Consider the following 25,523-nt stretch of genomic DNA (forward strand, 5'->3'; position numbering starts at 1 on the left):
ATTCGATGACAATTTATATTTTTTGGTTCGAGATTCGTTACTAGGTCGTTACTATTCTCTCTGGGTTCTTTGTCATCATTAAGTTTGCTGTCTCTTCTTTATTACTTCAATTGCACTAAGCAATTCTCTAATACTGAATTAGAATCGTAAAAATGATACTAAATTCTTTTTTATTACCCGAAAAATATTATTTATCACCAAGGACAATTTGGTTAATATTTTTTTTAAGTATTAAATCAGGAATTGTATTTAAAATTCTAAATTTGATTATGAAAAGGAATTTTTTTATTGGACACCCCTCAACGTTTATACTATATTTTATATTATTATGCAAATTAAAAAAATTTTGCATTTTCAAATATTAATTTCAATTTTAGAATAATTTCAGATTCAAAATTCTGAAAAATTCGATTATTAACTAATTTACTAATTAATTGTAATTATTTAGGTACTGTTTTCAAAAACTTTAATAAAACTTTTCGCAGGGATTTAATTATTTTCAATAAAATTTCTCAAAAGAATTAAATTCCTCGAAGAAATTCAATTATTTTTGAAAATTGTAATAAAATTCTTGGCAAGATTTCAATTATTTTCATAATTTATAAAATTCTTAACAGAAATTTAATTATTTTGAAAAATTTTGATTAAGGTCATGTTATTCAGTGGTCACGTGCCCCATATACTTTACTATGGGAACACGTGACCACTGAATAACATGACCTTAAATTCTTTATGAGAATTGAAATATTTTCAGTAGAATATTTTAAATTAAATTTAAGGCATAATTTGAATTATTTTAGAAAGTTTTATTGAAATCCTTACCAAGATTTTAAATATTTTCAGGAATTTATAAAATTTTTCACAGGAATTTAATTATTTTAAAGAATTTTAATAAAATTCTTCGCAAAGAGTTTATAATTTTAAAAAATTTTATTCTTTTCCTAAATAATAAAATTGTTGGCTAAAATTCAATTATTATGAAAAATGTTTGTAAAATTAAATTCAGAGATTTCAATTATTTCCCAAAAATTGTAATAAAATTTAATAATGAAATTTTTAATTAAAAATATTAAAAAGCACAACCATTTTAAAATCTTGAAAGAAATTCTTTAAAAGATTTTAGTAATTATTTTAATTATTTTTTATTTAATTTTTAATAAAATTTCTTGAAAGAATTCAATTATTATTTTTAATAGAATTTAAATAAAGTTTCTCGAAAAAATCCAATTATTTTTAAAAATATTAATTAAATTTCTGGTAAGAATTAATTTGTTTTTAAAGATTTTAATTAAATTTTTAGTGAGGAATTTAATTATTTTAAAAAATTTGAATAAATTTTTTTATAAGAATTTAATTATTTTAGATTCAGAATTGTAAGAGAAATAATATTGGAAATAATGAAAAAAATATTTGTATTTGAAAACAGTTATCAAAAAAAGTAGAAAAGAAAAAGCAAACAACAACTAATTTCAAAGTGCGAATAGATTTCCGGAATACAATGATTATTAATATAGATTATAGATATTTCATTCTCAAAGAAATTACATTGTCTAGAATGTGGATTTTTTTTTAATTAGTTGAGGTGTTCTAAAAATGAGCTCTTTTTGCAGAAATTGGAGCTTGGTAAGAAGATGCAGCAAACAAGGTCGTTCATTCCCCAGTTGAAAATTGAAATTGAAAAAAAGCACGTTACCGCGCGCGCGTTCCTTCATGACGAACTTGAGACGATTTCCTGACTTGCAAACCAGAACAAAATAATGTTGTCATCGACTAATGGTGATGACATTATTATTACCGATTGCCGTCATCCAAAGTTTGACACATAATTCTCATTTCTTTCTGTTATTGCTCACACCGATCGTGAATATATAAACAGAGTTTGAAAAAGAAAAATATTCATCGCAGAAGTGATAATGAAATTTCCTGAAATGATTGTTGGGGGAGATCATGAAAATTTACTTCTCATCATTGAAACATGTGTGTAAACAGAAGGTAGAAGGCAAAACTCTAACTGTAACAATTGAGTCGTGCGTGCCGAAATGATAAACTGCGAGTTAAAATTAAACCGTCGCGTCGCGAGTAAGTTTCACTGCAAAAGTAGGAGTAGAAATTGTTGTACTCACTGGAAACTTGGGCCGTTGCGTTGGATTAACATTTAGGGGTAAAAAGAGGCCATGGCCTGACTCTAAGTCAAACACATTACATTGGAGAAGAAACAATGAGATCGGATTATATGCATGTTTTTGTTAACATTTCACATGATAATAATGTCAGTTAAAGTTGAAGGTAATTTGTTGAGTCATTAAGACGATGAGACGATCGTTTAATAAAAAATAAGATGATGATGATATTAATTAGGGTAATCGTGGGGGATAAAGTAAATAGCATGTCAAATGAGAGATGAGTTAATCCGGAGAAACGAGAGCTCATCGTCTCGCAATCTTTCTTGTGTAAATCAAAATTTGTCACATACATTTCTTTTGATATGAATTAATTAACTGCATACCAAAGCAAATGTTGAAAGAAAAATCTTGGAAATTCTTTCGTGATACACTTTCTGTGCTTGGAATTCATTTTGTTTATTATTTTTCATTTTCTTTTTATATTTTCTTTTTGTTTTTGTTTTGTTTCCAAATATGTAAAAAAGTAAAAAACTTGCTAAAATTATTTTTCAATATCGGATAATATGACTTTTTCGACTATTGTCGAAAAATGCGCTTTTTTCGACTTATTTTCGAAAAATGTGACTATTTTGACTTTTCTTCCAAATATCGCAAAAAAACCACATTTTTATATAAAATTTGATTTATTTTGATTTTCAAAGTGTAAAAAATAACAGTATATAGTCAAATTTTTTCATCCAAAGTTTATTACATTTCTTTGCAAAAAATTCTACTTTTTGGTAAATTTTGAAAATATTGGAAATCTTAAACTGTTATTGAATTAATTTTTTCAACTTAAAAACTAAAATAAAAAAACCATGGAGACTTATAGTTGAAATTCTTATTAAAAAAATTGGATTTATGAATTTTAAGAATTGAATTAAACTTTAATTTTAACAACAAAGTCGTCGGCAAACTATTTTAAATAATTGCTTTTAGAGAACAATTTTAATTAAGAATTCTGAAAATTGAATTTTAGAAGAGTTGTAATAGTAATTTTTTGGACACAATTAAATATCAAAATTTTGAACAATTCCTTTTTTCAAAATATTTTGATTGGAATTTTCTAGAAAGTAGTTGAATTTTGAAAAATATAATTAATTAAACAATTTTCAAATAATCGAAATTTTATAAAATTGAATTGAAAACAATTGAATTTGAAATTGTATTTTAAGTGAATTTTTTTCTTCTTTTTTTAAAGAATTCAATTCTCTAAAAGGTATTAAAAATAATTGAATTAGAAATAAATTTGAGTTAAAAATTCGAGAAAATAATTGAATATTGACAATATTGTAGTATGTACAAATTTTTAGAAATAGTAAAATTTCAAAAGGTTTCAAATTAAAATTTTTGAAGATATGAATTTTGAATAACTTTCATTAAAATTTCTAAACAACTTATTTCTTTGAAAAATGTTGATTCAAATATTTTTTACAAATTAGTTTTCTATTAGTAATTGCTTGAAACTTTTTATCACAAATTCAAAATAATTTCAAAATAATCAAAATTTTTTTAAAAATGAATTTAAAATAACTTTTGAGTAATTTTTGTTAGAAAATCTGAAAAATAATTAAATTTTAGATGAATTACAGTTGAAATTTTAAAAACTAATGAAAATTTTAGACTGTTTGAAATTAAATTTTCCTATCATAGATTTTTGATTAAAAATCAATTATCTTCAGAAAATGTAAAATTAAATTTTTTAAACATTTTTTTAGAGTTGTAATTTAAATTTTGGAAAAATCGTTTATTTTTATGGTTGTAATTAAAATTCATCAATGATTCTTTTTCTGAAATTTTCCAATAATTCTTGTGAAAAATTCAATTATATTTAAATATAATTTTACTAAAATTCAATTATTTTAAAATAATTTTACTAAATTTCAATTATTTGTCAATTTTATCAATTTTAAAATTAAGGCATAGAAAATCATTAAATTGTTGCAAAGAATTTTGATAAAATATTTGAAAGTAATTGAATTCCTTCGAAGATTTTTATTATTTATGAAAATAATTGAAATCTTGCGAAGAATTTTTTTGAAAAATTTTTAATTCTTTTGAAAGATTTCTTTCAAGTTTTTCAAATAATTGTGTTTGTTAATAATTGAAATTAAACATTTAATTATTGAATTTTATTAAAATTTTTAGAAAATAATTAAATTCTTCGCGGAGTTTTATTAAATTTTTTTAAAATAATTTAATTCATGTGAAAAATAATTGTATTTAATTAATAATTTTACTATTAAATTTAATTAAAATTATTGATAAAAAGTTAAATTCTTTTAAACAATTTTATGAGAATTTTTGTGAATAATTAAATTCTTTTGAAGAATTTCGTTGAGTTTCTTAAAAATCATGTAGTTTTTTTAATAAATTTAATTGAAAATTTTGAAATAAACAGAATTTTTTTCAACTTTTTACAATAATTGTGTTTATTTAATAATTAAAATTAAACATTTGATTTTTGAATTTTATTAAAATTGTATTGAAAATAATTGAATTCCTGAGAAGAATTTTCTTATTTTTAAAAATAATTGAATTGTTTCGAAGAATTTTTAAAATTTTAGAAAATAATTGAATTATTTGGAAAAAGCTTGATTAAAAATTAAAAAAAAAATTGAATCCTTTTGTAAAATTTTTTTTCGAAGGATTTAGGTATTAAAATTTTAGAAAATTATTTTGATTCTGTCTTAAAATTTTATTAAAATTGCATTGAAAATAATTGAATTCCTGCAAAGAATTTTACTATAATTTATAAAAATAATTGAATTCTTCCGAAAATTTATCTTTGAACAATTTAGCAATGATTATTAGATATCTAGGACTCTAAGGCTTAAAAAATTATGTTTGATTCTTAGGGACAAATTATAAAAGCTGATAACAGAAATCTTTAAGTTTCATCCAGTGTAATGTGTCAAAGTGTCAGAAACATTGTCAACATTTTTTAATTTTCTTTTGATTTAAAATTCTAATTTAAATATGCAGTTGACAAACTTTTGAATTTTTGATTCGATTCCTCTGTTCAGTGGTTTTTGTAAAAGTATAAATTTTTCAAGAGAAAAGCAAAGTTAGTCAGAATGTAAAATGGGAAAGAAGTTTTTTTTCTTCTTTTCTTCAATTTGCAAGACCTAAAGATACAGAGGAGGAAACTTGGAAGCACTTGTGTTTAGTTAGACTAAAATTTGAAAATATCTCTCTTTCTAAAATTGAATGTTCCAGTTTTAAACAAAGCATCCTCTTTTTCCGGCTTGCTAAAAGCAGTCATTGCTCTCATTTGAGATTCACGAGATAAAGTAGCATTTGTATTTTTTGTTTGTCTATTCCTTTCAATTTCAATTTTTTTTTCGAGGGAATTTTTTTTCTATCTATTTAGCTATTGTTTTATTGAAAGAAGAAGAAGAAGAAGAAGAAGAAGAAGAAGAAGAAGAATTGTCTTGTTTCATTTGAAGTTATTTCCAGTAAAATTGTATAGAATGTACACGCTTCTATACATAACATTATAGAAGAGAAGTCGTCGTCGTCGTCGGAGCAGCAGCAGCAACTCGGACGACACAATATCCGATTACTTCGCCGTAAGCTTTTTTTTTCTACGTGAAGTTAAAACCAAGTGGTAGCTTGATTCTTCTTTAAATGTTTCGAAAAAAGAAATTTTTTTGTTTCCCATTATGACTTTTGTTCGTCACGTGCTGTTTTAATAACAAAAGAACACGCGCCAAATTTTTAATCTTCATCATTATAATGATGATTATTATTATGAAACACATTTACGATGATTAGATATTCGCTCTAATTAATTTATTTTTAGCTTCCAGAGGCAATGACAATTCGTTTTTCAAAATTTCGATTATATATTGATCTCGATTTATCGGAGTTTATCTTACCTTCGACCTTAGATGGAAATAATGAACGTGCTATTTATTTGCTCTATCGATATAAATACCTTCGCATGGCGCGACTTGAATATTCAATTCAAATGCTATATTCATCCTGGGAATCAATTGCGTGCTCTGACTTTTCATGTCAAATTAAATGTTAATTGCTCTCGACAATGTAATTTCACGATACCGTTTATATTTTCCTTTTCCTTTAATTTCAAATGAAAGAAATTAATATTAATTTTTCGATATTAGTGACAAAAGAAAATTGCGCAAATTTTCGCCAATATTTCGTTAGAGATATTAAATTGTTTCTTCTATTTCAGTAATGAAATAATAATAATACAAATTATCTTTGTTATTCTATAACAATTGGTCTCGATTTCTATTTATTGAAATATTATCTATTAAAACGACACGAATTTTTTTGCTTCGTCAGGAAGGAAAGAAAGTAAACAGTATTGAAAATTAATTATAAATCTAATTCTAAATTATTTTCGCATTATTATAAATTTTTAATCCTGTGTTTTTTATTATTTGTTCAGGAAAGAGGATCAATTTTAGCAGTTTGCATTCTTTTTTTTGGAGATTTCCTTCGAAACGAGCATCTTAATCTTAATCATCTGATGAAAGGTTGCTTAGTCACGTCTGGCGTTAAGCTCCTAAGTCCTTTTTATGCATAACTCCTGCGTGTGAATAATCCTTTGAATTGCCATTGGAGGTCAAGAGTATTGAATTTATATTTATTTTTTTTCGTCTCTTTATTATCAACAAGTTTTCTGTCAATAACCTTAATGTGAATAATGAACTCGTATAATTTTGCACTAATTTTCATGATTGACGAGTAAAACGATTCCATTGACTGAAAATTACCATGGTCGATACAATATAAATTTAATTAGCGAAACTATCGTATAGATATGATTGGTATTCATAAAGGCTAATATAGTGACATTTATTCTCACGAGTTAAGATTAAAATAATGTCGATTACATTTTTCATCTTAATTTCAATAATTTTTTTCGAATTAAATATTGTTTTGGTTCTTATCGAAGGAATTTTGAACAAAGAGAGAAAGAGAGAGAAAATTAAATTATGTGATAAGCGAAATGTAATACAGGTCTCGGATAATGTGACTTTTTCGACTCTTTTAGACTATTTTCTAAAAATGCTACTGTTTTCGATTTATTTTCAAAAAATAGGACTAATTTGAATTTTCTTTCACATATTGCAAAAAAATACTTTTTCGGTATAAAATTCAATATATTTTGATTTTCAAAGTATGAAAATAACTACAGTCAAATTTTATTGAAAATAATTGATTCTTTTAAAGTATTTCATTAAAATTTATGTAAATTTAATTTTGGAGAATTTTTTTTTACAAATTTTTAAAATAATTGAATTTTCAAAAATTGCAAAAAAAATTTAAAAATGACAATTAACTTTAAAAATTTACATTGAAATACTTATTAAAAAACTAATTCTTCACAATTTTTTCATTATAATTTTTTAAAATTCAATTATTTTCAATATTTTCAATCACATATTTTTCAAAAATAAGACTCAAAATTCAAATAACTACAAAAAGTAATTATATTAAAATTACTTTTGAAAATACACTTCTGTGAATTAAAATTTTTGAGAATCAAATAATCATTTTTCAAAATTTCTAATTCTAATTAGCCATAAATTGTTAACAGAAATTAAATTATTTCTTAAATAATTGAATTTTATTTTTTTTTTGCAAAAATATAAATAAATGTTTTTAAAAAATATTTTTCACAAATTCTTGTAAAAAATCAATTATTTTCAAATAATTCTACTAAATTTCAATTATTTAACTATTTTTTAATTGCATTTAATAAAAAAAATATTATTTTTATTTATTTTTTATTTAATTTATTTTTAATTATTACAAAAAATTGAATTTTGGTCTTTTAATAATTGAATACTTTGAAAACTTTATCACAATTATCAAAAATAATTGAATTGGAGAAAAATTTTAATTTAAGATTTTTAAAATTGAATTTTGGAAGAGTTCTACCAGAAATTTTAGGAAATAATTAAATTTCAAAATTCTAATCAATTCAGTTTTTTAAAAACTTTCAGGATTAAGTTTTTTTTTAAAACTAGTTAAATTTTTAAATACCTATGCAATAAATTAAAAAATTTTTGAAATAATCGAAATTTTATAAAATTGAATTTTAAACTGTATTTTAAATAAATTTTCTTTTTCTTTTATGAATAATTCAATTATCAGAGAACTTTTAAAAAATTTATTAAAAATTGATAATTTAGAAAAGAATTTCAGTGAGAAATTTTATAAAAATTAAAAATTAAAAATTCTTATTTTTAGAAGAATTACAGTTGCAATTTTTAAAAATAATGACATTTCAGAAGGTTTGAAATTTAAATTTTTAAAAAAATAACTGAATTTAGGATTTTTTTGAAAAATTAAACCTTTGCGATATTTTTTATTAAAATTTTTTGATGGCTATTAAATTCCCAATAGTAATGAATTGAAAAATTGTCAAACAAATGAAAATTTCGTCAAATTTTTATATTTTGGAGAGTTTTATCAAAATTTTTTTGTTAAAAATCGTGTTTTTGAAAAAATATATATAAAAAGGTTGAAAACAAATTTTGAAAATTGAATTTTACAAAAATTAAAAATTGAAGTTATTAAGAAAATAAGAGAAAAAGTTGAAAACTTTTCTGGAAATCAGGGAAATGTTTAGAAAATATAAATTTAAATGATAATTATAAATAATAAATAAAGTAAATAATAAGATAATTAAAAATTAGATAATCAAATGACAAAGATTTACATTTCATTATTTAAATTCAAAGATGAGAGATGATTTCAATTTTTTTTCTTCCAAAATTTGATATTCTTGACCTGTAGGAAATATATTTTTTGTGAAAAATATTTCTTTTCATATGCAAATGAAATTTAAAAATTAAAATTTACCAAGTTCGAAAAATAGAAATAAATCTTATATTCTGTATTCAGACAGTCGCAATTGATTCGAAAGTGAAAAATCTAAATATAATTATTCGAGATACTGAAAATTGGATTATGTAAATTATTCAGAATATTGAGTCAACCGTTTAATTAAAAGTTCACTCTGGAGTGATAATTAAACCATCAGATAGACGTTTTAGTAACGACTATTAGTATCTAATTGGCAGGTAAATCAAAATATTTCTCTTTTCATTAAAAGGCGCTTCAATTAATTCTCAATCGATTTCATTAATATTCAGGAATGGTTAGTTTATTGGAGAAATTTCACCTGTAGGGCATGATAAACGATCTTTGCTTTTTCTTTTGTTAAATTCGAAATATTAATTTGCGATTTTGCAATTTTGCAAAAATTTATTTTTCGCAGTTTTGTAAAAATTTATTTCTGCAATTTTGTAAACATCTATTTTTTCAGTTCTGTAAACATCTATTTTTTCCGTTTTGTAAACATTTTTGCAGTTTTGTAAAAATTTGTTTTCAAAATTTTGAAAAAATTTATTTCTGCAGTTTTGTAAAAATTAATTTTTGAAAAATAGTTAAGTGAATACTTTTCCGTCAATAGAGATAAAATGATGTTTAATAGAATTTTTAGTGTTTTTACTGAATGAGATGATTCAGATGATCGACACCTTTGAAAGATTAGCTGTCAGTCTGGGAAATTGTGATTTATTGCCATTGTATTGGTATTTCAATAAAGACAATAAGTCGTTGGATTTTTTTTTCTCAAACTGGCAACTGGTTTGACTTGAGCCTTGGCGGTCGTTGATTGAATATCAATGAATGAAGAGGTAAAAAAAAAGAAGAGACTTACCTTCATTGCTAATATCTGTTGTATTTGATTCCAGGGGAGCGGCGACAGATCGATCTGACACGAGCGGTTCCCGGCGTTCATCCTCGTGTCGCTTGTCAGTGTTGTTGGATTGCTGACGAACGATGGGAGCGGCGCTTTGATCCTTGTGAAATGCCCCGGCAATGGAAGTGGTGTTGCCGAAGAAACCAGTCCAAAGGATCAGTAAAAGTATCACCAAAATGAAAATGACCGAAGCAGTGATCGTTGCGAGACGATACGAGATGTAAGACATGGCTCTGTTGGAGGGTAATTTCAAGCTCCTTTTTTCTTTCTTTTGATTTTTTGCCTCTTTTTTAAGCCGAAAAATCACGGGTGCGTTAAGGATCGCCCCACACTGCTGTCGATGTTGTTGTTTCTCGGCACGGCGGCTTTCGTCCAAGTCGAATACACTGAACGACAGGTTTGAAAGCCCTTGCCGTTCATCGCGTCGGCGATTCCTGCCGCATGGATGAATGCCCGAGACAGAAATCGGAGAACTCGTCCCGCGAGTTTGTTCCCTTGGCGTCGGTCAATGTCTAGACCGCGATCCTCATGATGATCAAATTTGTATCGTGTGTCATCGCGATGAATTTCGTATAATAATCTATGTATAAACGGTGAAAATTTTTGAGGTCGTCGTCGTTGTCGTTGTCGTTGTGATTTCGTGCGTGAATTATTATCATGCCTCCACGTCTTCTTTCTATGCTTTGTGTCAATCTTTAAGCACGTGGAACAGTTGCTAGCATCTTCCGGCTCGATGAGCATTTACGAATGTTCCGTCAGAGGCGAGCGAAATCTGGTCCATTAGAAAGAAAGAAGATGGGAGAGAAAGAGAGCTTGCTGATTGTATTTACATTGAAAACACACCGGGAGAGAGAGACTGAGAAGACCTTGTGAGGCTTTCGACTCGTGCCACCTCCTCTTCTTCTTCCTCCTCCACCTCCTTTGTTACAATCGGTTTGGCTTTCGATGACTTGCTCTCAGTCAACTCTCAGTTTACTTTTGAGATTCCATTCCTGAAACAAAGGTATAAAAGAGAGGTCAGAAAAGAAGAATTATTTTTGGGTTTATTGGGGTGGAGAAAAATGGGGTCATCAAACTTGACAATTTCAGAGCATTTCGCGGATTCGTACAAAATTAGCAAGATTATTTCAAGTCGAAAATTCGGAAAGAGGGGAAAAAACTAACAAAGTTTGCGAATGTTATTTTACTTTTTTATAAAAAAAAATAAAATAAAATAAAATTCGCAAACTTTGTTAGTTTTTTCTCCTCTTTCCGGATTTTCGACTTACAAATCTCCAATTTGCAGAGACGAAAGAAGGAGCTTCTTTCTTTTTATCGTTCTTTAATCGTCTTATTTACAAGGGTGGCGAGAATGGAGACGATGGAAAGCCGTTTAGATTAAGCGGAAGCCCCTGGGGGGAGACTTATGTTGATGTTTTTCATGCAGAGCTATTCTGTGGTTTACTTTGAGGAGTACCAAAGTGTCGAGAAGATGGCATAAAGGTAGTTTATTACTTGAGCCTTCCTGATGGCGCAAATTTTTTTTTTTTCCTCCTTACATATCTGATTTGTCACGTTCGTTTATTTTCTTTTGGGGTCGAATGAAAAAGGATGAGATTTTCTAATGATGCTTGACAAAAGTGACAGGGAAAAAAGAGAATAGCAAAAAAAAAAAAATGAATTTTGCAAAAAATTACGATTACATTTAAAAACGAAATTTGAAAATGAATTTTGCAAATATTACGATTACATTTAAAAACGAAATTTGAAAATGAAATTTAAAAACGAGAATGAGTTGTGAAGGAACTTTCAAGTCTTTTGTTTTATTAATTTGATAAAATAAAATTCCTTCCTCGCTGAAAAATTTTTTTTCCATCTAAAAAAAGTTGTTTTGCAAGAAGAATTAAAAAAATTCGAAAAATTAATCATAAATCAATTATTATCTACTTTTTTAAAAATTCCTTTTTGTTGGAGATTTGCACTATCTTAAATACGTTAATAGTTGAAATAAAAATATTATTCTCAAAAATTTTAATAAACTTTTTTGCAAAAATTCAGTTTTCTTCACAAAATAATTCAATTCTTTGCAGGAATTCAATTATTCTCAATATCTTCTATTTTAAACAAAATTTCTCGAAATGGTTCAATTATTTAAAGACAAATTCATAAAATTCTCTTTAAAAAATCAATTATATGTAATAATTTTGATGAAATTTGTTTATAAAAATTCGATTATGAAAAATTTTAATAAAATCTTCAAAGGAATTCAATTATTATTATTATAAATAATAAAATTCTTTTGAAGGGATTCAATTATATTCAAAAACTTTAATAAAATTCTTTTTAAAAAAATTAATTATTTTGAAAAATCACAAAAAAATTTTTTGTATCAATTCAATTAATTTCAAAACTGAATAAAATTCTTCGAAATAATTCAATTATTTTTAAAAATAAGAAAAATTCTTCAAATTTATTCAATTATTTTCAAAAATGTTCATAAAATTCTTCGCAAATATTTCAATTATTTTCCAAAGTAGAGCAAATTCTTCGAAATAATTCAATTATTTTCACAAATAATTGAAAATTCTTAGCAAGATTTCAATTATTTTTATTACAATTTTATTTAAATTCCTCCAAAAAATTCAATTATTTTTGCAAATTTTACTAAAATTCTTACAAAGAATTTAATTGTTTTCAAAAATTTTCATAAAATTCTTTACAAGAATTTAAATTTAAGAAATGATAAATTTTTCTAATTATTATTTATTTTTGTATTTAAATAGATAATTGAATTCTTGTAGAACTTTTTAATAAGAATTGAATTAAAAATGAATCTCAAATGCAGTTTTAGACAGTAATTGACTATTAGAAGAAATATAGATGAAATTTTTAGAAATAATTAAATTTCAAAGTATTTTTATATTGAAATCTTTGAAAATTTTAATTGTTGTAAAACTAATTAAGTTTAAATATTTATTTTATAAATTTATCAATTTAATATTTTCTTTAAGAAATTTTAAGGTTTTGAATAATTTAATTTAAAAATTAAAAAAAATTAAAAGAAAGAAATAATTGAATTTTGAAAGAGTTGCAGTTATAATTTTTAGAAATAGTTAAATTAAATACAAAAATAGAAAGCTTTTTCATTAAAATTAGCAAAAATTTTGAATTCCTGTGAAAAAATAAATTGAAATAACTATTTAAATATATATTAAACAAAAATTATTCAAGTTTAGAGTAATTTTGAGAAACAAGGCAAAAAATTAGTCTTTTGAAGAATGTCAATTAAAATTGTTTTAGAAACTTAAATTCTCGTAGATAATTTATAAAATTAAATTAAATTTCCATTTTATTGGAAATTTTGTCAAATTTAATAGAAATAAATTTTATATTTTAAAGAATTTGATTTTGTCTTTATTTTTAAATATAATTGTATTTTTGATGAATTCTAACTTAAGATTTGGAAAAGAATTGAATTTTATAAAAGTTTTAAATTTAAATCATTACCAGGATAAGAAAAAAAATTAATATCTTTAATAGAAATGAGGGAAATACAGAATCGAATTTTTATGATTTTTGTGAATCAACTAAAACGATATTTTTAGTCGACAATGTTAATTAAATAACATTTGCATTTGCATTTTGATAGCTACATTTTTACTACTTTTTTTTAGTCTTAAAACTACTTTTTGCTGTGTTTTTAAAATTCCTTATAGAGTGCGAAACCTGAATTAGTAAAAAGATTTTTTCTCAACAAAAATAACAAACTTTCACTAGTTTTTGAAATCATAAACAAAAAAACTAAGCTTGTCAAGTAATTAATCGTCTAGGGAATTTATTTAATTTCTCATAGGAATTAATAATAATTAAATTGTCTCGATAATTAATTGATTTAGGAACATTTTTTTCAAAATGCAAACAATATATTATTTAATTTTCTGTCAAAGCAACCAGTTAATTAACATATTTGATTGTGACTAGATATAATTGTGTCGATTCAGCAAAAAAAAAAAAAAAAAGAATTTTTTTTCTTGCGTCACACCTTTTAAATATGTTCAATGTAACTCTTCTTCGTGTGAAAATATGTTTGTCCATATGTTATTTTAACTGCTGTCTTTGTGTTTTTTTTTTTAAATTATTGTTTTCAAATATTTATGTTTATACTGAGTTGATTTTTTGTTCTTGAAGATCAACAATATATTCGAGTTTTTGAAATATTATTATATAAAAGCTTATAAAATTATGCAACGGCTTTACAATCGCTGAGGCTAGTTTCGCATTTTTAATCTGAAATTAGTAAAAGTCCTTTTGGGTATTTTATGAATGTAGAAATTCGGTATTGAAAATCCCATGCTGTGAGAGAGGAAAGTTTAGTGTAAAATATTTAGATGAATGCACAGATTAAAGACAAGAGAAAACTGATCAGTTCCGGGTTTATTATATATATATTCTTGGTTCAGTGTTTTCTAACTTGTTGAAATTGATTGGAAAAAGAATTTTTCTTTTTTTCTTTTTATTTCATTGAATAATCGAAAGTCCTTTTTCATTCTTCCGAGTTGTGTTACAAATCGAGTCTTCACACGCCAAACATGTATCTATTTCTTCATTAGAACATGAAAATAAGGTCAATAATTACGAGTTTTACAAAATAGGAACTTGTCTCGCGTTTTCTAGAAGGAAATTTTATTTAGAACAAGAAACTCGTGTTATGTATTTTTTTGATCTATTTGACCATTTAAATTTTGCAACGTGGGATTTCTGAGATGAATATATTACTTATAGGATGACCAATAAAGTCGCCTTGCTCATGAATGGATAAGATAAGTTCGAATAAATTCAGGATTTCCTTTTTCGGAATGCGCGACTAGAAACGCCCCAACTCGAGCGAGATTGGACGCGATTCTATCTGATTGTTAGAAGTAAATCTTATCCCCTTATAAGAACACCAAACAATGAGACTTGAAATCACATATCCAACTGAAAGACTCCTTATGGGAGAGCATTACATTTTTTGCCGTGCGTAATACTCTTTTTGTTCCGCGATATTTTATGTCCTTGACAATTGAAAACGATTTCTTGAAATACTTTTGCAATATTACCAAAATATTCAATTTTTATTCATTTTTATGTATTTTTTTCAATTTTCTTAAATTATTTTAGGGAATTCAACAAAATTCAACAAAATTTTATTTTTTCAGAATTTCTAAATAAAATCTTTCAAATTCAATTAATTTTTGTTTAATAAATATTTGAATACTTAAGGTAATTAATTTTTCCATCAGGAATTAAAATTTCAAACTACTTTCAATGTAAAACCTTATAAAATGTAATTATTTCAAAATTAGAACTGAAGTTCTTCGAATTCTTTAAATGTTTTCTAAAATTCTAACTGAAATTCTTTTTCAAATCAAATCTTATCAAAAAGTTCTACAGGAATTAAATTAAGTAATAAATAATTAATGGAATAATGAAGTATTTCTTAAAATTGAATTCTTATGAAGAATTTTATAAACAGATTTGAAAATAATTAAATTCTTTCAAAGAATTTTAATCAAATTTGAAAAAATAATTCAATTTTTTCGAGGAATTAAATTAAAACTTGTAATAAAAATAATTGAAATCCTGCGAATAATTTTTATTATTTGTGAAAATAATTGAATTATTTCGAAGAATAAAATTCAGTTTTGAAAATAACTAAATTCTCTCGAATATTTTGTATTCTTTTGTAATCGAACATTAATAATATTCAATAATTATTAAAAGACAAATTTATAAAATTCTCTTTAAAAAAATCAATTATTTGTAATAATATTGATCAAATTTGTTTACAAAAATTTTAATCAAAATCTTCAAAGGAATTCAATTATTATCATAAACAATAAAATTCTTTTGAGAGAATTCAATTATATTAACAAATTTTAATAAAATTCTTTTTAAAAAATCAATTATTTTTAAAAATTAGAATAAAATTCTTCAATTCAATTAATTTTAAAAATTTTTCATAAAACACTTGGCAAGAATTCAATTACTTTCTTAGATATAAAAAAAATATTTGAGAGGATTCAATTATTTTCAAAACTTAATTAAATTCTTCGAAATTATTTTCATTACTGATTTAATTAAATTCCTCCAAAAAAAAATTCAATTATTTTTGCAAATTTTATTAAAATTCTATTTAGATAAGTTGAATTTCTCCGAAGAATTTTATTAAAATTTTTGAAAATGATTGAATTTTTTTCAAGGATTTTGATTAATATTTGTTAATTTAAATGTATTTTTCTAAATAAATCTATTGAAATTGTACTACAAATAATTGAAATTCTCCGAAGAATTTTATTAAAATTTCTTGAAACTAATTGAATTTTTTCCACGAATTTTATTAATGTATTATGTTAAAATAATTGAATTTTTTCAAAAAAATTCTATTAGATTTTTTTTTAAATAATTGAATTCTTGCTAAAAAATTTTATTATATTTATAACAAAATAATTGAATTCTTACGAAGATTTTTATTAAAATTTTCGAAAATAATTGAATTGTTTCAAAAAAATTCTATTAAAATAATTGTACTCAAAGTAATTAAATTTCTCAAGAAAATCTTATTATTTTTGAAAATAATTGAATTTTCTCCACGAATTTTATTAATATTTGTTAAAATAATTGAATTTTTTCAAAAAAATTCTATTAGATTTTTTTTTAAATAATTGAATTCTTGCTAAAAAATTTTATTATATTTATAACAAAATAATTGAATTCTTACGAAGATTTTTATTAAAATTTTCGAAAATAATTGAATTTCTCAGGAGAATTTTATTATTTATAAAAATAATTGAATTTTCCAGGAGAATTTTATTATTTATAAAAATAATTGAATTTCTGAGGTGAATTTTATTATTTATTAGAATAATTGAATTATTGCGAAAAGTTTTATCCAAGTAGAATTTAAAATAATATAATATAATAATACTAGAAAATCTTGAGCAAATGTTACATAAAAAAAAATTAAATTATTTTCGAAGGTTAAAAAATTCTTCGTAAGAATACAATTATTTTTATAAATTTTAATAAGAGTATAATTATAATAATGATTTTTTATTTTAAAAATATTTGTAGGAAAAGGATTTTAAAAAAAAACGTGGGCCTCTTTTCCATGAAAGTAACAAAAACCGATTCCGAAAACAGTTGCAATTCCTGGAAATAATTAAACATCAATCACGGTTTATAGTGGTCGATGCAAACTGTTTGAAATCCTTGTCTGCGAAAATCCGAGCCCGTTGGCAGTTGGAGGCCCCGAAGGCCAGAGCGCAAAACATAAACTTTCTCGTAAACGACGCTCTCAGTTTTCCGGAATGTAGGAATTGGCAGTTGCACCGCAACAGCCCAAGAAGCCGATGATAAAGATAGCGAGATACATTTTACAGATGTGAGGCTAATCGTAAAATAGTTGTAAATCTGTGATAAGGAAATTTCCGGATCTTTCAAAATGATATAATGATGACGGAATTATTCATCACAATTGCAAATCTTAACTCGCGATTTTATCTATTATGCGATGAAGGAAGATGGATAAATTAGAATATTTTTATAGAAATAGAATATTCCTTTTATTTGCATTTTTTCCGTTCTTCTACTTCTTCTTCTTCTTCTTTTTCTCATAGAGAAAAAATTTTTTTTTTTACCTAATTAAAAAAAAATAAATACTTTCTCTTATACGAATTGCAAATTTCTCATATTTCAGAATCAAGATTATTATTTTCAAAAAAAACTGTCTTCACTTTTGTCTATATAAAATAGATTATTATCATTATAAAAGGACACCTGTTCCTATAATACTCCTCGAATAAATTTGGCGAAAAAAAAAATATTAAATTTCTTCTGAGATTCTCGATTTCCTTCGGTGGAACGTAAATTGAGACTGTTCTTTTTGAAAAAAGTTTCTGAATTTAGGACAAGGTGGAAAGAAATAGAAATTAACGTAATTCTATTTTAATTTCTGGGAAAAATATCTGAAATTAGGTTTCGCAACTGTATACACTTTTGTTTAGGGTAACATTGATTATTATCATTATAAAAGGACACTTGTTTCTATATTCCTCGAATAAATTTGACGAGAAAAAAGAAATATTATATTTCTTCTAGATTCTCGATTTCCTCGGATCCATCGGATAGAAAGTAAATTGAGATTGTCCTTTTCGAAAAAAGTTTCAGAATTTAGGAGAAAAATATAATTTTTTTGCCATTCTATTTTAATTTCTAGGATAAATATCTAAATTACATTTATTTGTTCAAATATATTAAAATGTATCTGTATTATTTCTTTCAGGGTTGACACAGATCAGGGAAATCAGAGAATTCAGGGAAAAGACAGGAAAAATGAAATTGGTCAAGGAAATCAGGGAAATATCAGGAAATTCTATCAAAAATTCTGGAAGAATATCAAATTTCTAGAATGACTACAATATATTATTCTGGTTTGTGATTTCTGCATTTTCGAAATACTTGAAAACTTTGAATTCTTCTTCAATTTTTATTTGCCTTAAAAATTTTTGAATCAGAATGAATTTTAAAACAGTACATTAATTTTTTCTTGCTTCTGCAAATAATTACAATCATTTTTAATCTTTAAATCCTGGAATTAGTTAATTTTCAAAAGATTTAAATTACCATTTTTTTTAAATAAAAGTTTCGAAGAATATAATTAAAAATTCTGAAAATTTTGAAGTTTTTATAATATTTTAGTTCTTCTTTCGATAATTGGAATGAAAATAATTAAAATTTTATGAACAAGACATAGGAAATTTGTAAAATAATTTAAATTACCTAAAATTTAATTAAAAAGAAGAAAATAATTCATTTTATTTTAAGAATTTTATTGAAAGTATTGAAAATAATTGAATTCTAGCGAAGAATTTTATAAAAAATTTTGAAAATAATTGAATTATTTTGAAGAATTTTATTATTTGTGAAAATAATTGAATTCTTGCGAAGAATTTTATTATCTATGACAGTAATTAAATTCTAGGGAAGAATTTTATGATAATTTTTGAAAATAATTGAATTCTTGAGAAGAATTTTATTCAGTTTAGGAAGTAATTGAATTCTTGCGAAGAATTTTATTTATTTATTTAGTATATTTATGAAATTTTTGAAAATAATTGAATTGCATCAAAAAATGTTATTAAAAGTTTTGAAAATAATTGAATAATTTTGAAGAACTTTATTATTTGTGAAAATAATTGAATTCTTGCGAAGAATTTTACTATCTATGAAAGTAATTGAATTCTTGGGAATAATTTTTGAAAATAATTGAATTTTTTCGTGGAATTTAAATAAAATTGTAATAAAAATAATTGAAATCCTGCGAAGAATTTTTATTATTTTTTTTTGAAAATAATTGAATTCTCTTGAATATTTTTTTTATCTATGAAAGGAATTGAACTATTTTGAAGAATTTTCTCTAGTTTTGAAAATAATTGAATTTTTGGGAAGAATTTTATTATCTACGAAAATAATTGAATTCTTGGGAAGAATTTTATGATAATTTTTGAAAATAATTGAATTCTTGAGAAGAATTTTATTATCTATGAAAGGAATTAAATTCTTGGGAAGAATTTTATGATAATTTTTGAAAATAATTGAATTATTTTGAAGAATTTTATGCAGTTTTGAAAATAATTGAATTTTTGCGAAGAATTCTTTTGTCATCTTTAAAAATAATTGAATTTTATCGAAAAATTTTATTAAAAGTTATGAAAATAATCGAATTCTTTCAAATATTTTTATTATCTATGAAAATAATTGAATTACCGTGAAAAAAATTTTTTTTTTTGTTAAAATAATTGACTTTTTGGGAAGAATTTTATGAACATTTTTGAAAATAATGGAATTAATTTCAAGAATTTTATTCAGTTTTGGAAATAATTCAATTTTTGAAAAGAATTTTTTTTTGTCATCTTTAAAAATAATTGAATTTTATCGAAAATAATTAAATCCTAGCGAAAAATGTTATTTAAAGTTTCAAAAATAATTGACTTATTTTTAGAAATTTTATTTAAAGTGTTTTGAAAATAATTGGATTTCTGCTAAGAATTTTGATTATTTTTCAAAATAATTAAATCCTTGCAAATAATTGTTTTTAATTGTTTGAAATTAATAATAAGGAACTAGTTAATTATTTAATTTCTAATCATTTTAAATTTTGAATCTGAAATTGTAATCTGAAATTGATATTTGAAAATTAAAAATTTTGTAGGGATCAAGGAAAAAGTCAAAATTTTGTCTGCGGAAATCAGGGAAAAAGAAAATCAAATTTTTTGGGTCAACCCTATTCTTTCAAAGTACATTGGAAAAAAAATTTTTTGTTTCAAGTAACAAATAAATATTTGTTATTTGAACAAATAAACAATTGTTATTTGAACAAATAAATATTTGTTATTTGAAAGAACATTTTATTTTTATTATTATTTATTTTGCTATAATATCACAAGCGAATAAATTTAGTTTCAATGTAAAAAAGGAACGTTAGGAAGTAAAGTAGGTGAAAAAAATAAATTTTCCGCAAACGGATGAGAAGTTTTGAAAATATGTGGGTACTTGTGAGGATAAAATAGTGTCATTTATCAGTCTGCGTTGGATTAACAAGTTTATACACACAAGAGGCAACACGTTGAATAAGTTGTATAGACAACAAGTGTCGGATAGCAGCAAAACAATAAATTAAGACGATACATTTTCAAGTATATGTGCTTGTGTGTGTTTGTAAAATTCTTATTGAGTTTGAAACAATAAACAGTGGTATATTTCTCTAAGAGAGAGAGAAAGAGCGAAAAAAAGAAGAGGGCCGATAAATCGACAAAAAAAATGGCAAAAATTTTTCTCGCAGTCTATACAATTTAGATGATATGAGAAGGTGGAGCCGCGCGTCTGACCTCTTAAAGATGTTTTTTCCTCTTTCTTTCTTTCGTGGGAATGATAAATTGTTTCTTTTCCTATAAGGGTTCAGAGCAGATCTTCAAGACGAGGGTGAACCACATACGAAGTGTAGGAGGAGTACGAAATTAATCTCCCATAATATCGGGCATTTTTAATTTATCTCGAAAATTAATTTTACCCTTGATAATAGGATACGAATTTCGGAAAATATATTTTATTCATTAAAAGGCTATTATTAAAAGTAAATTATTAATTTTACATTTTAATTACTATTAATTTAATTCCAATTTAATACTATTAATTAATAATATTAACATCGATTTAATATTATTAATTAATTAACTAATATTAATTTAGTATTTAATTACATTTAGTTTAGAATTTAATAACATTTAATTAGTAGAAAATATCAATTATTTAGTGAAAAAAATAATGAAATTTCTATATGTAACGTATTTGTTTTTTATGACTACTAAACTCTTGATATATTTGCAGATTCGGAGGAGAAATTGATTTATTTCGATCAGATGCGGGGAAAAAATCTTGTCTCAGATATGAAATATGGTAAATGTGGTAATTAAGCGAAGGATAAGGATCTATCATTCATCTTATGTAACATTAACCTGAGAAAGCAGAGGTGCCGATAGAGAGTGAATGTTCACTTCCCTTTTTTTTTACATAAACGACTCAGAAATAGAATGTCTAACTGGATTGAACTCGGGATTTGACCTCTTCTTCTTAAGTAAAATAAATCGGGAGACGTCGTGATGTCTCCCCTCCTTAAAAGGCGGTAAGTACCCTATTGAATTGAATTTAAAAGGAGTGATGCTCTTCTCTTAGAAAGAATAATTATTATTGTTTAGTCTCACTCTCTTTCCCCATTACATTTAAAATTTCGTCCCTTAAACACGGTGATTCACTCATTTTTATATTAATTTATCTCCTTATAAACGAAAGTTTCAATTTAGTAATTCAATTGAAATTTATTTTCGTCGCAATTACATCTGTTTTTTGATGTAATCGAATATTCTTGTGAATTTTATAATTTTTGTATACTTTTCTTTTTATTTGTATAAAGAAATTTTAATTTAACAATTTTATTTTTTATCGTTGAACTCGCAGATATAATGTTTTAATATTATAGCAGGAATACTGCAGGTCAGGGAAATCAGAAAAATGTCGGACAATTTTATCAAAAGTACTGGAAAAAACCAAATTATTTTTAAAAATAATAAAATTAATTGCAGAAATTCAAGTATTTTCTAAAATATTTTAATACAATTTCTAGAAATAATACAATCATTTTTTAAAACTTGAAATAAAATTTTTTGCTAGGATTTAATTCTTACCAAAGGTAATAAAATTCTTTTCAAGAATTTTATTATTATCATAAATAATAAAATTCTTCGAAGGAATTCATTTATATTCGAAAATTTTAATAAAATTCTTTAAAGAAAATCAATTTTCAAAAATGAATAAAATTTTTCGAATGAATTCCATTCTTTTAAAAAAATTATCATAAAATTCTTTGCAAGAATTCAATTAGCTTCATAAAAAAAATTTCACAAAAAATTCAATTATTTTCATAGATAATAAAAATATTCGAAAAATTTCAATTATTTTTAAAACTAGAGAAAATTCTTCAAAATAATTCAATTACTTTCATAGATAATAAAATTCGTCGCAAGAATTCAATTATTTTCAAATATAATAAAATTTCTCTAAGAAATTCAATAATTGTTTTAAACAATATTATTAAAATTCGTGGAAAAAATTCCATTTTTTAAAAAATTTTATAAATATTCTTCGGAGAAATTCAATTATTTTTATAAATAATAAAATTCTCTTGAGAAATTCAATTACTTTCAATACAATTTCAATAGAACTTTTTCGAAGAAATTCAATTATTTTAACAAATATTAATAAAAGTATTGAAAAAAATTTAATTACTTTTATAAATAAAATTCTTCGGAGAAATTCAATTACTTTTATAAATAATAAAATACTCCTGAGAAATTCAATTATTTTCAGTACAATTTTTATAGAATTATATTTGAATAAATTCAATTTTTTTCAAAAATTTTAATAAAAATCTGCGTAACAATTCAATTATTTTTAAAAATAATAAAATTTCTCTAAGAAATTCAAGTATTTTTAAAAATATTATTAAAATTCATGAAAAAATTCAATTATTTTAACAAATATTAATAAAATTTTTTAAAAAAATTCAATTATTTTCAAAAATTTTATTAAAATTCTACGAAAGAAATGAAATATTTTCGAAAACTGAATTAAAATTCTTCGCAAGAATTCAATTATTTTCAGTACAATTTTAATAGAATTTTTTTGTGAAAAATTCAATTTTTTTTACAAATATTAATAAAATTCTTTAAGAAAATTCAATAATTTTCATAAATTTTAATAAAATATTCTGTTTGATTTCAATTATTTTCGAAAAATCTGATAAAATTCTCCAAAGGATTGAATTATTTTCAGTATAATTTAATTAAATTCCTTGAAAAAGTTTAATTATTTTTAAAGATTTTTAATTAAATTCTTTGAAACAATTCAATTATTTTCATATTTTCAATAAAATTCTTTACAATATTTAAATTATTTCAGTTTCGAAATTAGAGAACTTAAAATTATAATAGTTACTAATATTACTATTGTAATTTAAAGTTTTCTAATTTCGAAACTAAATCATAATATTTCAGTTCTATTGTTAAAAACGAATTGAATTTAAAAAACAAACAATTGAAATTTTTGAAGTTACCTAAAATTCTATTTAAAATAATTGAATATTTGTATGCATTTTCTTGAAGCTCTGGAAAATAATTGAAGGAAGTACGGCACAATAATTAATTTAATATCCGAACGTAGGTAGACGTGTTTTAAAATTGAAGCTTTGCCTCTAAAAATTATCTTCTTTTCTATAATTGAACTCTTTATTTTTTTTATTAGAAATCAGGGCAAAAGTCGAATTTCAGTCTCGAAATCAGGGAAAAACAAAATCAAATTTTCGTAATAATAATCCTGTAAGTGAACTATTAAATTATTATTATTTATTATACACGTTCATGCCTTTCGGCTTTGAACGAGTATTAAATTATTACGATTTAATATTGAATCGATTTTCATTTTTCTTTTCGCTACAAAATATTGAGTCATATTTAATGCTGACATTAATTGAATTAACGAATAGAATTTTTCTCAATTGAAAATAATTTTTACACGAAAACTAATTGAAAATTGATTTTTTTTTCTTTTTTGCTTCGAAATGAAAAAAAAATTGAAGGAATTTTCATGCTAGTAATTGAAGGGAATTTTTTTTCTTTTTCTTTTTTTTGTTTTGCTTCAAAGGAGTCTTGGCGGAGTCACTTAATTCCCATGTGTTGCTTTCAGAATCTGCTATTAAATCTGAGATAGGGTATCGTCCATAGGAACGGAGGCCTTGTTGAACGAAGTAGCAAAACGACGAGTAAGGAGTTAATGGCATTTTAGGCATGGCTTCTTGTTAAAAGACTTCTGGTATATAGTGTCGAGGTCTAGGTCAAGTTATTTTCGTCACCTGTACTCTCTCGGTATATATCTATATATTTAAACCTGTCAGATATCTGGCATATGTATCGAAACAAATTATGGATTACTGGTAAAAGAGAAACAGAGAGAGAGAGAGAAAGAGAGATTTGATCCAAGCTGATTCATTCAAGCATAATCCGTATTTATAGTCGGTTTTTGTTGATGACCGTGATACGTTGAGAACAATTCCCATAAAAATTACTATTAAAAAAAAGAGAATCTTTTCTAAAAATCGCAAAAGTGTTTTTTTATTTTCGTGATTTTTAGAAAAGATTCTCTTTTTTTATGAGTATTTTTTTTTTGTTTCATTACATAACGATTGTGTGAAGGATTTTGGGAAGGAAAATTTTTTTAAAAATAGAAGTACTCACTTCCGTGGGACTAAAAATAAAGTAATTGTTTAGACAATCGATTAACCATCTGTATTACAAATATCGTAAAAAGAGGCGCGAGCATTGTGATAAAGTAGAATTTAAAACATTTGAAAAACATGAGAAATTGAGGCCCCTCGGAGAATTGAGACTTTTTTATTTGTTGTTTCAATGTAAGAAATAGGTACATCTGGTTTTCATTTCTTAAACTTCTTTTAATCGGACTGCTAGTGACGAAGTTTTTACTGTACACACCTACAATGTTGATTTTAGTGTCTTAAAATATTTTTCCTGTCATAATATAAAAACTATTCATCCGGTATGAATAGCTCTAAGTTTTTTAAAAATCATATTTCAATCATATAGCCTTCGCACTCATCTAGTAAAAACCTACTATTTACTACTTTTTTTTACATTATACTATTTGGGTACTTTTTTTTAGATTTCAGCCACTAAAAGCTACTATTTCTGTTTTTTCTTCTTTTTTAAGAATTTCCACTACTTTAAATTCGCTAATACTAAAAATAAAAAACTATTCTCAAAAATGATAATCAAATTCTTTCAAACGATTTAATTAGTTTCAAAAAATATTCGAAATTCAATTATTTTCAATATCTACAGTATTTTCATCAAATTTCGCAAAAGAATTCAATTATTTAAAAAAAATTGATAAAATTCATCTAAAATTCAATTATTTTCTATAAATAATAAAATTTTCACAGGAATTTAATTATTTTTTTAAATAAT

At 23.7% G+C, this 25,523-nt stretch overlaps 1 protein-coding gene and 1 long non-coding RNA gene across 4 annotated transcripts in view; one reads left to right on the forward strand and one right to left on the reverse strand.

Moving 5' to 3' along the window:
* LOC122509059 (A disintegrin and metalloproteinase with thrombospondin motifs 9-like) overlaps window positions 1–10,141 on the reverse strand; it is a 44,606-nt gene extending 34,465 nt beyond the window's left edge. Inside the window, exon 1 of the mRNA XM_043622826.1 lies at window positions 9,871–10,141. Within this exon, the coding sequence (XP_043478761.1) occupies window positions 9,871–10,141 (271 nt within the window). The remainder of the gene's footprint in view (window positions 1–9,870) is intronic.
* The window catches only part of LOC122509060, a 46,877-nt gene that overhangs the window by 565 nt on the left and 20,789 nt on the right, over window positions 1–25,523 (forward strand). Inside the window, exons 2-4 of one of the 3 annotated variants that reach the window (XR_006302284.1) lie at window positions 9,905–10,132; window positions 18,215–18,362; window positions 21,319–21,613. This is a non-coding gene — a long non-coding RNA (uncharacterized LOC122509060). Of the gene's footprint in view, window positions 1–9,904; window positions 10,156–18,214; window positions 18,363–20,842; window positions 21,065–21,318; window positions 21,614–25,523 lie in introns of those variants that run through there. The other 2 variants (XR_006302285.1, XR_006302286.1) reach the window with 2 other exon arrangements.

Source organism: Leptopilina heterotoma, unplaced genomic scaffold, assembly GCF_015476425.1.
Source record: "Leptopilina heterotoma isolate Lh14 unplaced genomic scaffold, ASM1547642v1 Lhet_59, whole genome shotgun sequence".
Classification (NCBI taxonomy): Eukaryota; Metazoa; Arthropoda; class Insecta; order Hymenoptera; family Figitidae; genus Leptopilina; species Leptopilina heterotoma.